General features: G+C 41.2%; 1 protein-coding gene across 1 annotated transcript in view; it reads left to right on the forward strand.

Annotated features, from left to right (window-relative positions):
- CD101 (CD101 molecule) overlaps positions 1-18,612 on the forward strand; it is a 55,048-nt gene that overhangs the window by 23,511 nt on the left and 12,925 nt on the right. Inside the window, exons 5-8 of the mRNA XM_036924466.2 lie at positions 1,058-1,441; positions 2,137-2,541; positions 11,281-11,691; positions 14,186-14,581. Coding sequence (XP_036780361.2) covers positions 1,058-1,441; positions 2,137-2,541; positions 11,281-11,691; positions 14,186-14,581 — 1,596 coding nt within the window. The remainder of the gene's footprint in view (positions 1-1,057; positions 1,442-2,136; positions 2,542-11,280; positions 11,692-14,185; positions 14,582-18,612) is intronic.

The raw sequence follows: 18,612 nt of genomic DNA on the forward strand, positions 1-18,612 counted from the left end.
CTGAACTTGCTCAATGGGGAAGAACAATTTGCAGATTCATTTAGATCTTATTTAGATTTCTAATCCTAGTTTTATTTTGTTTTTTTCTTTTGGCTTTGAACTACCTCTACTTTCACTAGTGCCTATCATTACATACCAATGCTGAGCACTAAGCATGACTGGGTGCTTTCCCCTTGCCCTCCAGGCTAAGTCCTATGTATATGCCATTCATTTAGTCCCCTCAACAATGCAATAAGATGGGTGCTTTTTCTGTCCCCATATTTACAGGAAAGAAAACTGAGGGCCAGAGAGGTCAGTTATGCCCAAGATAATTCTGACTCTAGGGACCTTAGCCTTAAACATGAGTCCAGGTCTTTGCCTTGCCCACAAAGCTCCCAGGACAGGGCCTGGCACAGGAAGTGTCTGTTGAATGAATATCTGCATTTCTATACATCTTGAATTTCCCATCTAGGAGCCAGATTGACATTTAAAGTTTTACAATGTAGTTCACATATAAGAAGCCTCTCCCTTCAACTGATAACATATTATGTATGATTTTAAAAAGAAAAATATATAAATACATATATATGTATTACCCCCCCAAGTAATTGTTTTTACTCTAGTATTTGGAACAGCACTTCTCCACTCAAAACAGATACCAACTGAGAAAAGATGAGTAGGGAGAGGAAGGTCGTTTTGAACTGTGCAAGACTGAATTCCAAAAAAATAAAAATTTAAATAAACACAGCTTCATTCCTTTTAGGCTCATACACCCATCCTATTTAATTTAACAAAATATTACCAGATGTTTTCTCAACTAGATGTTCTTAAGGAAGGGCCATTTTAACAAATCACTAAAATTAAGGATAAATAATAACAAGTGTAAATAAGGTCTCCTGATACTCTTTCTGAAGTCTTGTTTCCACTATTTAAGAGTATAGCAAATCTTTTGCTAGGAATAGACATCCTGATCTGATTTTTTACAAATTAGTTAAGGCCTGATCAATGATATTTCACTGTTTTAGAAAATTTTCATTTACTTGACATACTTTTTTCTTCTAAAATCTGTAATCCATAGTGAGAAGTGTGATTGTGTCTACCAAGAACAAGCAGCAGGCAGTGTGGGAAGGAGAGGCCTTAACCCTTCTCTGCCAGGCAGATGGAGATGAAAGTCTTTTGTTTGTGAACTGGTGGCACATCCCCCATGGCCAGACCCAGCCAGAGTTTGTGGCTGGTATGAAGCCGGATGGCACAGTGCGGCTCGGCGCTTCCTATGGGGAGCTCAGTGACCATGGCAACGCAAGGCTGGAGAAAATGGACTGGGCCACCTTCCAGCTGGAGATCTTCTCTGCCACCATTGCGGACAGTGGCACCTATGAGTGCAGGGTGTCTGAGAGGACCTGGAACCAGGCCACAGATCTGAGCTGGACTCAGAAGATGTCGGTCACTGTAAAATCTCTGGGTAAGTGTCAAAGAAATCCTTTTCTGAACTTGCATATCATCAGTACCTGCCTTGTGCAGTGGAATGTGGTAGAACTGGAGGGTGTACTCCTGAATCCCCTAGTTACAGTATGTGTACACAGAGCATAGTCTCTGGCTACCATGTCTGTCAACCAATCTCTAAAGTTTACTTGGCTTTATAAAGATCGTCTTTAGGGTGCAACTTGTAAGTTAGTTGTCAAGGCTAAAAACAAAATCCTATGGAACTGAAGTAGATTTAGAGAAGAGATATGCCGAGTGAAGCTCAGTTCCAAACACTCAGGCTGTCAACAGCTGCAGCCCTGGGACAGTCTCTTCTAGCATGTGCAAAAGACTGATACTGAGCCCAGGAATGGGGGTGAGGAAAGGGGGCCAGCCCCTGGGGCTGCGGAGTGCTCTGCCTACTCAGTAGCAGCTGTCTAAGCAGCAGACTGGAGAAACACTGCTCATTTGTTGTCACTGCTGAGAACACTCTTAGAAGAGGGTCAACTTTAGAAAATTGAGGTCAGAATTCAGAACAGACTGTACTGTGAATCAACATCTACCCCAAAATATTTAATACTCCCTGTGTTTGAATGCATAGTTCAATGGGAAGAGATGGTGACTAGGAAAACTTGGAAGTACTGTATTTTGATTTAATAAACATAATAGAATTGTGTTCTGCATTTCTGCATACAGAGTCAAGTTTACAAGTTCATCTGATGAGCCGTCAACCACAAGTGAAATTAACCAACACCTTTGACCTGTCTTGCCTTGTCAGGGCTGGCTTCTCTGACCTCAGGGTGCCACTCACTGTGACATGGCAGTTCCAGCCAGCCAGATCGCAAGTCTTCCATCAGCTTATTCGAATCACCTATAATGGCACCATTGAATGGGGGGATTTGCTATCCCAGTTCCAAAAGAAGACGAAAGTTTCACGGTCTTCATTTCATTCTTACCTCCTAATCCATGATGCCACTGAGGAAGAAGCGGGACTTTACCAGTGTAAAGTTGAAGTTTATGACAGAAGGTCCCTGTGCACACATGGCCCGGTGCGGGCTCTTGCCATCTCTCACCCTCTCAGGATAAACATCACTTTACCAGGTAGGCACCACTTGAAATTAATCCCAGCTTTTTTTTTTGATTCCTCCCACTTTGGGTAACTTACAGAATTAAAGCATAAAATACCTTCTTCCAATGTTTGTACTATGTAAACAAGCATATATATAAGTGATATCCAGGCTTAAGTTATTAATATAAGTTACTATGCACAGGATGGCCATACTGGTTGTTAAAATACTGAAATACTTCCACACTGACTAATAACAACCCTTACTCCATACCCTGTCCCCATCTTCCCATAAGTCCCCACCACCTAGCAACCAAAGGGCACCACATGGCACAACTGGGTCTCTGGGACCAACTGCAGTGATGAGGCATTCTTTCAGATCGATCACTGCCTGCGCCTTACCAGTCATTGAATGTTTGGAATGTCTCCCCTAGTGGTATGGAAAATGTAAATTCCATTAGAATACATTTATCATCATATTTTAATGTGTTATTGTATAAGAGGGAATTTGTGATTATAGTCAAATGTAATTTATTTTGCCAATTGGTAATAGTGTAGAGGTGAGGATTGCCATACAACCTGGACAAAGTTCTGCTGTGTCATGGATCTTCAAGAGCCTCTGAGTCATTTAGGTCTGATGAGCCCTGGAGAGCAGCACAGCCTTGGACAAGACAGTCTGTCCAGGCCCCTTCTGCAAACTGCTGATGCAGTTTAAGGGTGGTGACATACATGATGTGTCTAGAACAGTGCAGATGCCCAAACATGGCAGCTCTCATTACTAGCTCAGCTGCTGGGCAACAGTTTTGGTAATAGTAATGATCTCCTTGTTCATTAACTCATACCTTAATTTACTTATCTTTTCTGTGGTATTTGAAATTATTCGCCTAATCTTTTCTTCTTGAAACTCCTTTTTTTTGGCTTCATGACACAAGGTTTTCTTGGTTTCCTTCCTAACACTCTGACTGTTCCTTCTCACTCTCCTTTGCAGAATCCTCCTCCACCCATGCATTCCTTTAGGTTTCATTCTTAGCTTGCTGCCGTCTCATTTATATAGTCTCTGAAAGTGAGCTTAATCCTACCCATGGGTTCAACCTATATACTGACAACTCCCAAATCCATTATCCTGAAAGACTTCTCTTCTGATCTCCAGGATCATCTATTCAACTGCCCACAAGACATGTCTACACTCATAATGTCAAAACATCAGTGCACCATTATTGTCCCTATGTCCTCTATGTCCTACATTGTCCTCTATGTCCCCATCATCCACCAGTGATCCAACTGAGGAAGCTGTATCATCCACATCTCCTCCATGTCCACCACATGTCCATCCTCCCATAGCACAGTGTACAAGGTCCTTTATGATCCAGTACCTTTATGTCTTTCCAGCATCATCTCTTCCTAATTTATTTCTTGAATTTGAGCTCCAGCCACACTGAACTCCTTGCAGTTCCTCAATATTCAATATTCTCTCTCATTGTTTTTTTTGGTTGTAAAATTTAACTTGTGACTCTTTTTTATTTATTAATTTGTTTGTTGGTTTATTTATTTATTTATTTGTATTAAGGTATCATTGATATATAATTTTATAAAGGTTTCACATGAGCAACATTAGCAAGTCACCCCTCCACACTCCCTTGCAGTCACTGTCCATCAGTATAGTAGGATGTTGTAGAGTCACTACTTGTCTTCTCTGTGCTATACTGCCTACCCCATGACCCCCCTACATTATGTGTTATAATCATAATGCCCTTTAATCCCCTTCTCCCACCCTCCCCACTAGCCCTCCTACCCCCATCCCTTTGGTAACCACTAGTCCTTTCTTGGTCTGCTGCTGTTTTGTTCCTTCAGTTGTGCTTCGTTGTTATCCTCCACAAATAAGGGACATCATTTGGTACTTGTCTTTCTCCACCTGGCTTATTTCACTGAGCATAATACCCTGTAGCTCCGTCCATGCTGTTGCAAATGGTAGGATTTATTTTCTTCTTATGGCTGAATAATATTCCATTATATATATGTACCACATATTCTTTATCCATTCAGCTACTCGTGGATACTTAGGTTGCTTCCAAATCTTGGCTATTGTAAATAGTTCTGTAATAAACATAGGGGTACATAGGTCTTTTTGAATCTAGGATCTTGTTTTCTTTGGGTAAATTCCTAGGAGTAGAATTCCTGGGATAAATGGTATTTCTATTTTTAGTTTTCTGAGGAAACTCTATATTGCTTTCCACAATGGTTGAACTAGCTTACATTCCCACCAGCAGTGTAGGAGGGTTCCACTTTCTCTGCATCCTCACAAGCATTTGTTGTTCTTAGTCTTTTCTATGTTGGCCATCCTAACCGGTGTGAGGTGATATCTCATTGTGGTTTTAATTTGCATTTCCCTGATGATTAGCAATGTGGAGCATCTTTTCATGTGTCTGTTGGCCATCTGAATTTCTTCTTTGGAGAATTATCTGTTCATATCCTCCACCCATTTTTTAATAAGGTTATTTTCTTTTTCGGTGTTGAGGCATGTGAGTTCTTTATATATTTTGGATGTTAACCCCTTGTCAGATATGTCATTTACAAATATCCTCCCACACTGTAGGATGCCTTTTTGTTCTGCCGATGGTGTCCTTTGCTGTACAGAAGCTTTTTTGCTTGATGTGGTCCCATTTATTCGTTTTTGCTTTTGTTTCCCTTGCCTGAGGAGATGTGTTCAGGAAAAGGTTGCTCATGTTTATATTCAAAAGATTTTTACCTATGCTGTCTTCTAAGAGTTTTATGGTTTCATGACTTACATTCAGGTCTTTAATCCATTTTAAGTTTACTTTTGTGTATGGAGTTAGACAGTACTCCAGTTTCATTCTCTTACACATAGCTGTCCAATTTTGCCAACACCTGTTGTTGAAGAGGCTGTCATTTCCCCAATGTATATCCATGGCTCCTTTATCACATATTAATTGGCCATATATGTTTGGGTCTATATCAGGGCTCTCTATTCTGTTGCATTGGTCTATGGGTCTGCTCTTATGCCAGTACCAAATTGTCTTGATTACTGTGGCATCGTAGCTTGAAGTTGGGGATCAGAATCCCCCAGCTTTATTTATCCTTCTCAAGATTGCTTTGACTATTTGGGATCTTTTGTGCTTCCATATGAATTTTAGAACTATTTGTTCTAGTTTGTTGAAGAATGCTGTTGGTATTTTGATAGAGATTGCATTGAATCTATAGATTTCTTTAGGCAGAATGGCCTTTTTGACAATATTAAATCTTCCTATCCATGAGCACAGTATGTATTTCCATTTATTGCTATCTTCTATAATTTCTCTCATGAGCATATTGTGATTTTCAGGGTATAAGGTCAATCACTTCCTTGTTTAGGTTTATTCCCAGGTATTTTACTTTTTTTTTGATGCAATTGTAAATGGAATTGTTTTCCCAATTTCTCTTTTTGTTAGTTCATTGTTAGTATATAGGAATGCAACAGATTTCTGTATATTAATTTTGTATCCTGCAACTCTACTGAATTCAGTTATTAGTTCTAGTAGTTTTGGAATGGATTCTTTAAGTGTTTTTATGTACAACATCATGTCAGCTGCAAACAGTGACAGTTTAACTTCTTCTTTACCAATCTGGATACCTTTTATTTATTTGTGTTGTCTGATTGCCGTGGTTAGGACCTCCAATACTATGTTGAATAAAAGTGGGGAGAGTGGGCATCCTTGTCTTATTCCCAATCTTTGAGGAAAAGCTTTCAACTTTTCACTCTTAAGTATGATGTTTGCTGTGGGTTTGTCATATATGGCCTTTATTATGTTGAGGTACTTGTCCTCTGTACCCATTTTGTTGAGAGTTTTTATCATGAATGGATGTTGAATTTTGTCTAATGCTTCTTCAGCATCTGTTGAGATGATAAAGTGATTTTTGTCCTTTTTGATGATATGTATAATGTTGATGGATTTTCAAATATTGTACCATCCTTGCTTTGCTGGAATAAATCTCACTTGGCATGATGGATGATCTTTTTGATTTATTTTTAAAATTTGGTTTGCTAATATTTTGTTGAGTATTTTTACACCAGTGTTCATCAGGGATATTGGTCTGTAATTTTATTTTTTTGTGGTGTCTTTGCCTGGTTTGCATATTAGAGTGATGCTGGTCTCATAGATTGAGTTTGGAAGTATTCCCTCTTCTTCTACTCTTTGGCGAACTTTAAGGAGGATGGGTATTAGGTCTTCCTTAAATGTTTGATAAAATTCAATGGTGAAGCCATCTGGTCCAGGGATTTTGTTCTTAAGTAGTTTTTTTATTACCAATTCAGTTTCATTGCTGGTGATTGTCTGTTCATATTTTCTGTTTATTCCTGAGCCAGTCTTGGAAGGTTGTATTTTTCCAGAAAGTTATCCATTTATTCTAGGTTATCCAGCTTGTTGGCATATAATTTTTCATAGTATTCTCTAATAATTCTTTGTATTTCTGTGGTGTCTGTAGTGATTTTTCCTTTCTCATTTCTGATTTTCTTTATATGTATAGACTTTCTTTTTCTTCTTGATAAGTCTGGCTAGGGGTTTATCTATTTTGTTTATTTTCTTGAAGAACCAGCTCCTGGTTTCATTGATTCTTTCTATTGTTTTATTCTTCTCAATTTTATTTATTTTTGCTCTTATCTTTATTATTCCCCTCCATCTACTAACTTTGGGCCTCATTTGCTCTTCTTTTCCTAGTTTCATTAATTGTGAGTTTAGACTGTTCATTTGGGATTGTTCTTCTTTCTTGAGGTAAGCCTGTATTGCTATATATTTTTCTCTTAGAACTGCCTTCGCTGCATCTCACAGATTTTGGGGTGTTGAATTGTTTTCATTTGTGTCCATATATTGCTTGATCTCTGTTTTAATTTGGTCATTGATCCAATGGTTATTTAGGAGCATGTTGTTAAGGCTCCATGTGTTTGTGGACTTTTTTGTTTTCTTTGCATAATTTATTTCTAGTTTCATACCTTTGTGATCTGAGAAACTCCTTGGTACAATTACAATCCTTCTGAATTTACTGAGGCTCTTTTTGTGGCCTAGTATGTAATCTATTCTTGAAAATGTTCCATGTGCACTTGAGAAGAATGTGTATCCTGCTGCTTTTGGGTGGAGAGTTCTGTAGATGTCTGTTAGGTCCATCTGTTCTAATGTGTTGTTCAGTGCCTCTGTCTCCTTACTTATTTTCTGTCTGGTTGATCTGTCCCTTGGAGTGAGTGGTGTGTTAAAGTCTCTTAAAATAAATGCATTGCACTCTACTTCTCCCATTAATTCTTTTAGTATTTGTTGCACATATTTAGGTACTCCTATCATGGGTGCATAGATACTTATACTTATAATGGTTATATCCTCTTGTTGGATTGCCTCCCTTATCATTTTGTAATGTTCTTCTTTGTCTCTTGTTATTTTCTTTGTTCTGAAGTCTATTTTGTCTGATATAAGTACTGCAACACCTGCTTTTTCTCTCCCTATTGTCTGCATGAAATATCTTTTTCCATCCCTTCACTTTTAGTCTGTGTATGTGTTTGGGTTTGAAGTGAGTCTCTTGTAGGCAGCATAGAGATGGGTCTTGCTTTTTTATCCATTCTGTAACTCTGTGTCTTCGGATTGGTGCATTCAGACCATTTACATTTAGGGTGATTATTGATAGGTAATGTACTTATTGCCATTGTAAACTTTAGATTCATGGTTACTAGGTTCAAGGGCAGCTTCTTTACTATCAGTCTAACTTAACTCGCTTGTTATGCTATTTCAAACACAACCTTTTCATTCTCCTCCACTCTTTATATATTAGGTGTCTTATTCTGTACTCTTTGTGTATCCCTTGACTGGCTTTGTGTGTAGTTGATTTAATTTTGCATTTGGTTAATAATTAATTGATCTACTTCATTTACTTTGGTTTTATTTCTCTGGTGACAAATATTTAGCCTTAGGACTTCCATCTATAGCAGTCCCTCCAAAATGCACTGCAGAGATGGTTTGTGGGAAGTAAGTTATCTCAGCTTTTGCTTATCTGGAAATTGTTTAATCCCTCCTTCAAATTTAAATGATAATCATGCTGGGTAGAGTATTCTTGGTTCAAGGCCCTTTTGTTTCATTGCATTAAATATATCATGCCACTCCCTCCTGGCCTGTAAGATTTCTGCTGAGAAGTCTGATGATAGCCTGATGGGCTTTCCTTTGTATGTGACCTTTTTTCTCTCTCTGGCTGCTTTTAATACTCTGTCCTTGTCCTTGATCTTTGCCATTTGAATTACTATATGTCTTGGTGTTGTCTTCCTTGGGTCCCTTGTGTTGGGAGATCTGTGCACCTCCATGGCCTGAGAGACTATCTCCTTCCCCAATTACCTCTTCAAGCACACTTTATATCCCCTTTTTTCTCTCTTCTTCCTCTGATATGCCTATAATGTGAATATTATTCCATTTGGATTGGTCACACAGTTCTCTCAATATTCTTTCATTCCTAGAGATCCTTTTTTCTCTATGTACCTCAGCTTCTTCATATTCCTCTTCTCTAATTCCAATTCCATTTACTATCTCTTCTACTACATCTAATCTGCTTCTAACTCCATCCATTTTAGGTTTCATTTCAGATACTGTATTTTTCAAAGTTTATGTCTATTTCTTGAAGTCCTCCCTATAGTCTTGAATATTTTTCTGTAGCTCTGCGAGCATGTTTATGATTTTTATTTTAACGTATTTATCAGGAAGATTGGTTTTTCAGTTTCACTTAACCCTCTTTATGCTATTTGAGGTATTTTGGTTTCTACCAGTTTCTCTTACCATTTCATATTACTAATGATTACTGTGGAATAATAACTTTGTGCTGGTGGCACCCTCTAGTGCCCAGAAGCTCTACTCTGTGGAGCTGCCCAGCCCCTGGAACGATGGCAGGGGTTGCAGGCACATGGCCCCAGTGCCTGCTGGGAGAAAAGAGCACTTTCCTGCTTCTCAGCTGCAGGGCCAGCAGTCCAGGCATGCAAGGGGGAATGTCTGTGCTCTGCCCCTGTACCTGCTGTAGGTGGGGCTGCCCTCTGGCCTGGCTTGATGGCAGGGGCAGCAGCTTTGTGAACCAGTGCCGGCTGGGAGGAAGGAGTGGCAGGTTGTGTATCACAGTTGGTGGCTTTGGCACTGTGTTGCCAGCCAGGAGATGTAGTGCATGAAGCTCCTGAAACTTCCCAACCTGCTGGGCTGAGTGTGCCGGGATGATTTCGTCCACCTGTCCTTTCTCCTGAGCAGCAAGCTCTGTGTTATCCTTGCCTTTTAGCAGCCCTCTCACTGTTGGGATGTCTTTCAAAGTGCCCACCTTTCTTTTGTCCCAGAGTGGCTGGTTGTGGGTACCTGTTCTCCACAAGTGGCTGGAATCTGAGTCTCTGAGTATTCCACCTGTCTTTGCTTTCCAACACCTCTAATGTCCAGAGCATCATGTAATGTGGGTCTGTGTTCCTGGAGCAGATCTCCAGCAGTGGGTATTTAGCAGTCCTAGGCTTCTACTCTCCATTTCTCTTCCAGCAGTGAGCTGGGGTTGGGGGAGGGCTTGGATCCTGCCATAGTGAAGCTTTGCTACTTTACTCATTTCTATAAGGTCTTTTTTCTCCAGATGCAGGCCATCTTTTGCAGTCTTCTTTCTGGTTGCTCTTTCAAGATTAGTTGTATTTGCTGTATTTTCATGTTATAGATGGTTTTGAGAGGTTTCTGCCTTACTTCTCACACTGCCATCTTGTTTAATCCCCGTTTCTCACTTTTAAACTCTTTGTTCAAGTTGCTTCTTTTGTATGGAAATCTTTGGCCTCTTATTCATTAGACGAATTCCTGTTAACCCTTAAGACTTAGTGAAATCTCCTCCAATAAGCCTCCCTCACTCCCGTATTTGGGTAGATGGCCTGGCTTTGTGCTCTGATAGCCACTTCTGCATATGTCTGCCCTGCTTGGATGGCACAATCCTATAATCTCTATGCCTCTGTCCCTGTACTAGTTTATCCCTCTAGACTGTGAAACCACTGAGGGCAGGTATCCACAGAGTGTAGACTAGTCCAGTACATAAGATAGTATGTACTTAATAAATGTTTGTTGAAGGAAGAGGAAAGGAACCTACTGGCAACATCAGTATGCAGTCACAAAAGTAGAATTGGTGATGTCAGCAAGAAGTTAGGATAAGATTAGGAACTGACAAAGTAGACAGCTGCTAGGGTTAAAGGGTAGTCGACTCCATATCTCTATGATACTCTCACAAAGAGATGTACAATTTAATAGCTCACATACAACTTCCTTTTGTTTACCCATGTTTGAAGGCAGATCAACTAGACTTTGGCAAGTTGTGAATCCAAGTGTACCCTGGACAGTGAACACACAGACAAAGCATTAACAGGGCCACTTTCTCACAGTTGGATTTATGAAATGCTATAGAAGAGACAATGTCTATGCTAAAATACTGAACCATTATCATGTGAAAGAGATTCAACTCCTCTGGCAAGGGTAGAATCAGAACCAGTGGATGGCAGTAGGGAGAGGTAAAATTCAACTTGATGTTGGAAAGAATTCTCTGGTGGCAGAGCTGTCCAAATATGGAATGAGTTACTTTGTTAGGTAGAGAGATGTTCAGAGGCTAAATGGGCAGGTAGTGAGGCTGCCAAAGGGAGAGTCACACATCTGATGGCTGTAGGAGGCCTTGCCCTCATTGACTGCTAATGTCCCTTCTACCTTAAAATTCCAGGTTCAAGCTAAGTAACAAAAGTAAATGTTACCATTCTTTTAATTTAGAGAGCAAGCTAAAAGTGAATTCAAGCCGTCAAGTCCAAGAACTCTCCATCAACTCCAACACTGACATAGAATGTAGTATCTTGTGCCAGTCCACTGGAAACCTTCAGTTATCCATTATTTGGTACTTCTCTCCTATTTCCACTAATGCATCCTGGCTGAGGATCCTGGAAATAGACCAAGCCAATGTTGTAAAATATGGGGATGAATTTCACACTCCACAAAGAAAACAAAAATTCCACATGGAGAAAGTTTCCCAAGACTTGTTTCAGCTACACATTCTGAATGTGGAAGACAGAGATCAGGGCAAATATCACTGCGCCGTAGAGGAATGGCTCTCATCTACCAATGGCACTTGGCACAAGCTTGGAGAAAAGATGTCAGGTGTCACAGAATTGAAACTCAGGCCGACAGGTAAACCTTTGGAGTGTATTCTCACACATCTTCCTGTAGGATTGTTGTCTTCTCTTGGGTGGTGGTTCCATGGAATGATTATGTGAAAGTAAAAGTAAGACTAGAGTCATAGGAACAGTGTCCACCTATACAGTGGCTACAGGGCCTGGTAGCCCACCAGAGGAGGTGCAGTTCACATAAGGTGGATCAATCTGAGATTTTGAAGAGCTAGGATGGGAACAAGATCCCTTTGATTGGTTTTCTTATCAGCCTGGTGCTTGGTCTGTGCAGCTATCCAGGGTACTGTATCTCCAGATCTCTATAATAACAAGCTGTGTCACTCCAGTGGGGCACTACTGTATTTTGGCAGAGAAAGAGTAATACGAAGCATATTTCTCCCACTGTGAACAGAAACTGTACAACTCTATAGGGATGTGTGGAGAAATTGCTTTTCAACATTTGGCTGCCTAAACATAAGGCAAATAAGAGTAGTTAACTGTCAGAATGGCTTACTGAGGGAATCTCCTCTTCCTCAAGAGATCTTTAAAAATGTAATAGAGGTTCCATCCATTTGCACTGGCCTAAGAGTGCTGCGGTCTAAATGTGGGCAGGGCAATTAGATCTCTCAGCATTAGTTAGGTCACCTCCACTGTTGATTAAAATTAAATGAATGTCACAACTAAGGTTAGGGGACTGGCCAATATCCAACAGCATGATGGAAATAAGTTAATCTAGCTTGGTGCTCAAAATTCTATTTTCACTATAACATAAAAGTAAGCTTATAATGAGCATTACTATGTATTGGACAATTAGGAATACTAAGATAAATAAAGCACAGCTCTTGCCTTAAGGAGCTCAGTCTGTTGGGGACAACAGGGGCCAAACAGTGGCCTGATGCAGGGACCTCTTCCTGCCGCTCTAGCTTTCTCTTCTGGCCCTTCATCCTCTCCCTGCTAAACGTGACTGTTCCTCGGGGCTAGATCCTGGGACCCTTTTTCCTTTCCTTCTCTGGTCTCTTCTGAACTTCTTAAACACTGACTTGATTTCAACTAACCACCATCAGTGAAATAGTTCTAAGTATTTATGCTTAGCCCTGATCTCCTGAGCTCTAGGACTTTCTACCCAATAGCCTGTTGTACATTTCTACTTGGATGCCCCAGAAATCCTCCACTTAGCATGTCCCACATTGCATTTATCATCTCTGCCATCCTGCGAGTCTTATGAGTACTGTGTTCTCCATCTGGGAGGCTGGCATCCCTTTCTCCTGGTTGTCCAAGCCAAATCTTGACAGTGTGTGCACACCCCTGTAAGGAGGCAGCCACTTCTTAGCTCAAGCCAGCACTTCTCATTCAGAACTGTGGGCTAAATGTTGTCTGATCTTTTAGTATATCAAGAAATGCCTAAACTCTTTTTTGGTGATACCGCTCAATTTGAGAACATTCACAATTCAAATTCTTTTAAAATACCAAGGGTGTCAAGAGAATATATCCAAGGGCCGGGTTTGGTCAGCCTTGGGGGCAGCCAACTGGGCACACTGGTGAAGGTAGTGAGTTAAGGAGGAGGCTTCAGGGAAAGCTACTGAGAACTGGTCAAAATTGTAGGAAGGACATTCTCTGAAATCAAAAGAGGAGAGGATTTCAAGAAGAAGAATGGACTTCAGTGGCAAAAATCACAGAGAATACAAAGAAGACTAGAGGTTCTCTTGAGCCTGGAAAATCAGATCCTCACTGGGACCTTGGCCAGGGTATAGTGATGGGATTGGAAGGCTAATTGCAATAAGGTTGGGAGTCATTTGAGGTGAGGAAGCAGAGACAGTATCATATAAACTAATATTTCACATACTTTTCCATGAAGGGAAGAAGAGAGTAAAGATGGTAACAATAACAAAAGAATCCAGGATCAGATGAAGCTGTTCTTTTAAAGATAGATTAGTAAATGTATTTGTCATAGAGCTGAAATTTTAGTGCACACTCTAATTTCTTTATTTTGTAACTACCTGGCCTATGTTTCAAGCCCTTACCTGCTGGTTACCAGAGAAAAAATTTGTAAGTAAATGTCAAAAGCTGTTTAAAACTTAGTCTAACCCAATAATTTAAATAATCTCATTGAGTGTATAAAAATATTCAGTCTCTCAAATAGCCTCCCCTTTTCCTGCATTTATAGCTGAGATGATATCTGGCTGTGTGGGAGGAGGGTACTTTCCTAAGAATGAGGGGTAGTAGTGAAACACATGACTTGAAAGGAGGGCTGGAAGTTTTGAATGGTCTACTGAAAAGTAGAAGAGAAGGTTGGCCAGGGAGTAGTAAAAGCAGCAGGGTACAGCACCCATTGAAACTGGCTGGTTCTCAGTGGCAGGTCTACCAGGCAAGATAGGGTTAAAGAAGGGGTGTGTGAAAGATCTGTTGTCTAAAGATTATCACATAGCATCTTCTCAATGAGAATTAGAATTTTCAGAGGAAATGTCCGGTTGAAAAGCCTGGGTTCTTCTCTAACTTACTGCCATTTTACTTCCTAGGAAGTAAGGTACGTGTCTCCAAAGTGTACTGGACAGAAAATGCTACTGAGCACAGAGAGGTGGACTTCTGCTGCAGGCTGGAGAGTTCCGGCAGCTCAGCCTCCCTTTTCTCTGTGATATGGTACTGGAACAGAGAAAATTCTGGAAGCAAAATGTTGGTGCACCTACAACATGATGGCTTGCTGGAGTACGGTGAAGAGGGGCTCAGCAGACGCCTGCACTGTTACCATTCATCTCCTACAGACTTTGTCCTGAAGCTTCGTCAGGTGGAGATGGAGGATGCTGGCATGTACTGGTGCAAGGTGACAGAGTGGCAGCTGCATGGCAACCCAAGCAAGTGGGTCAACCAAGCATCCGATGAGTCCCAGCCTATGGTGCTCACAGTGCTGCCTTCAGGTAACTAAAGGGTCAATCTGCTGTGGCGCAGGGTCAGGAGAATCTTTGTGTTCCCTCTTCTACTTTCCCTCCCAGCTATGTTTTGCTCCTTCTTCAGGCTGAAAACAATTTGCAGATGCCCTGAAGATGATGACTTTGCCATTTCTCTCAATAGTAAATCATTTGGACAAAAAAGGGATTGCGTGAGGTTTTAGGTTAGACATTTAAATGTCAGAGGCATATGACCTGCTCCCTCCTTTTCCCTCCCAAACAAAAAAAGCTGTCAACATCATATCCCTTTAAATAACCAAATAATATCTGAAGCAGACACCTTTACCACTTGGCTAATTCTCCAACGTCAGAATGCTGACGTGCAGTGGGAGTGGGGAGGAGGGATCAGGACATGGCGGCTTTGCATTTGATTTGGGTGAACCAAACTCAGTAACCTCTGAATGTTCCCTGAGTCCAAAACAAAATGAAAATAAGCAAATAAACAAAAAAGCTTTCTCGGTGACTAAGGGCCAAACTTCTTAATCTCTCCATGTGCTCAAGAAACTATCAGAACTGTGATAATGAGAGCCATTTGGTGTGCCTCTCCTGATTGCACCTTCAGTGGTGTCAAAGGAGGATGTGTGCCTTATGTTTACGGGCTCCAGCAAACAGCCACCTGAAGAACTTGGCCAAAGGGTGACCCTTCTGTCTGTGCCAGGTTGTCCTATTCAGCTGAGTGTACATCTTCAGGAGGCTGTGGAACCACAGGTTATGACAAAGAAGAGGGCATCCTTCCAGCTGGTACAGTGCCAAGCATATGATAGGCATTCATTAAGCTTTTGTTCATGAAAGCGGAAATTTCTCCAGCCAGACCCGTAAATCTTCCCTGGTGATCAATGAGCTGGCAGATGCTGTAGCCAGCTCATTCTCTGAGCCTCTTCTCTCTGGTGGGGTTTAAAGAGAAGGTGAGAGGTGAGCTATAAGCTAAACTGATGGTGGGAAAGGTGCAGTGGAGAGCCAGAGGTGTGGCTTGGTGCCCACACCAGAAGGGTAAAAGGATCCATAAAGATAACATTCCTAAAACACAGGCAAGCTTTGGTGATGCTCCTGAGGAGGGAAAGAGCACTGCTGAACTGCTGAGAATGGATGGCAACCTCTCCAAGATCAGGCATAGTCCCCTCCCAGCCCAGCCAGGCTTCTAGGGTGGAAGTCAGCATTATCTGATTTTTTTCCTTGGGGCTCCACTGTCTTTGTTTCCTGTCCACTCTTCAGCAGAATTTTTCTCCCAAGTGTCTAGGCTGAATCTTTCTTCCTGTCTGCTTTTCTTCCATTCCAACAATTATAGGAAGTCCCACACCCCTGACACATTCCATACACCTTTTCCTACTGGAAACCCAGCGCTCTATAGAGTCAGCAGTTTTTGCAATAGAATAAATAGATAATAGCTGTAAAAAGTATATACTGTGTGACCAGAAAGGATACCTCCTCTGAGACAAATGGTATCCTTCACATCATACCTCTACCGTTAAGCTTAGTGGAATCTTTACAAAACTGGTGTCAGGTTTTAAAAAGATGACCTTTGGAAAGAAAACATTAAAAGTTGAATGGTCTAGGTATATTTCACAATTGAAGAAGCTTGCAAGCCTGTGCCATGACCCACTGAGGGTTTTCATTAGACGTACAGGTAAGAGACACAACACCTCTCTTCCTCTACCCGGCTGCTCCTTCCTGGCAGTTGAGGAGGCAGTGTGGGATGATGAGAAAACCAGAGTTTGCAGTCAGACAAGTCTAGGCTAAAATAGCAGCTCTACCACCTATTTACTGGCTAGGAAATCAGACCCTGATTACTGAACCTCTGTGAGCCTCAGCTTTCTCATAAAGTAAGGATCATAATACAAGGGCATATAAAGTATCTAGCACAGTCTATAGCATATTGTTAAATGCTAGACAACTGTAAACTCCTTTCCCCTCTGCCTTCAAACACGGCACACATACCTATGCATATATCCATTTATATGATAAAATACTGTAATTTGTTCAGTAAATGACAGTAGAGGTTCTGAGAACACAAATACATGTATGCAGAGTCTGTTCCCATGGAGCCCAGAGTCCTGTGGGGGAAGCGAAGTCCAACATGATGGGGGTCATCAAAGAAGCAGTCTCAGGTTACTGCAGGAGGGGGAGCCACAGGACTGGGGCGAAGGGCTGGGTGAGGAAGTGATTTTTGGAAGTTTCCCAGAGTATGGCCTCTATAAAAAGGAGGAAACATATTTTAGGAAAATGGAAACAAGATCATAGAAACTGGCGCAATGGCAAGACATAAGACTAGTAAGATAGGGAGAGTATGGGTCTCAACTGTGTCTTGTGTGCAAAGCTAAAAAAGGTGAACTTTATCATGAAAGTTATGGAGTGTCATTGAACAGGTTCAAGCAAGAGTAACATCACCAGTTTAGCATTTTAGAAAGCTCCTACTGGGAGCAATATTAAAGATGAATTGGAAGAGCAGCAGGCACAGAGCAGGGAGAACTATTTGAAATTGATTGTAGGAACCCAGGTGAGACAAGATGAAGACTGAATTAAAGCAGTGCCTGTGAGGGCTGAGAGAAGGGCAGGCTCCCATTATTAGGAGGTGTGATCTTCAGGATTTAGAGACTGATTAGCTGTATCTGGAGAGTGAATAAGCAGAAGGAGAGAATCAAGGATGAATATCAGGTTTCTGGCATAGGTGAGTAGTGCAGATATTCACTGAATGAGGTCAGAGAGGAGAAAGGTCTCAAAGGGGAGATTGGTTTAATTTTGAATAAGCTGGGCTGGAATTGAATATGGAGTACCTGTGGATTATCCAGCAGACATCAGGACTTCCAAATGAGACCTTTGCCAGAACTGTAGATAGAAATAGTCAGTTTATAGCTAATAACAGTGCCCAAGGATGGGCCCCTGAAATGCACCACTACTTATTGGGGAGTGTGGAAGAGTAGCCTGTGAAGGTGAATGAAAGTAGTCACTGAGAGGTAGGAGAATCAGAGTTTGGTGGCATCATAGAAATCAAAGGCAGAGAGGGAATCAAGAGAGAAGTGAGAGCTGAAGAGGTCAAGTAAGATAAGAATGGGAAAGTTTCCATTGGATTTAACAACTTAGGGCAGTTACAGAAGAGTAATGAGAAAAGTCAATTGTGAGACTGACTGCAGTGAGAAAGTGGACATACCAAATGCAGATTACACTTTCAAGAGCATCCGTATAAAGGGAGAGAGAAGACGATATGAATGGCAAGAGGTGTCAGTGAAGTTTTGCTTTGTTCTCTTTTGCTTTGAGGATGGTAGGGACTTGAGCACGTTTACATTCTAGAGGGGAAAGACCCGGTGGAGAGCAAGAAGTTGAAGATGAGAAGAGAAGAGACATGACTGACAGTGCAGCATCTCCTATGATCACCTCCTGACTGCAGTGTTTTCCATGCCATCTCTCCCTGGTCAGCATTTACGCATCCTTCACCTACCAACTCAACTGCCACTTTCTCAGGGACTTATCTTATTCTCTTAGTCCTCACACCTGTTTAACATCTATTGTCACTGCTGGACTATACATTCCGAGAAGGCAAAGACTCAGTGTCTCATTCCAGCACTAGTATGGTGCCTGGCACATAGAAGATGCTCAAATACTTGAGCTCAAAATCACAGTGTAATTTCACTCCTGGTAAGGAGCAGCTCTGTGTATTAATAAAGCCCAGGTCAAATATACTGTGCTGCCAGTTCTTTTCTCAGATGGCTTTGCACTACCTTTATTTGGCAATTTCAGGTTGGGTTAGTTTTGTGCTGCATAATAAAACTATGAAGGCAGAAAAGTTAGGAATCATTTCTCTGGGGGAACACACCTTGCATTTTCTTCTCCATGTCATTTCCCCAGCTCTGACTGAGTCAAGGCAGGGCTTCAGTTACCTGAGTATTTTTTATCTCACCCTCAGGCCCTAAACAGAAATGTCTTATTCTGGAGAATTCTCTATGATTCATTAATAGGCAAGGTTATAAGCCTTTCTGGGGACTGGGCTATTTGTAGTAGTATGGTAT

The sequence above is a fragment of the Manis pentadactyla genome, chromosome 4 (assembly GCF_030020395.1).
Source record: "Manis pentadactyla isolate mManPen7 chromosome 4, mManPen7.hap1, whole genome shotgun sequence".
Classification (NCBI taxonomy): Eukaryota; Metazoa; Chordata; class Mammalia; order Pholidota; family Manidae; genus Manis; species Manis pentadactyla.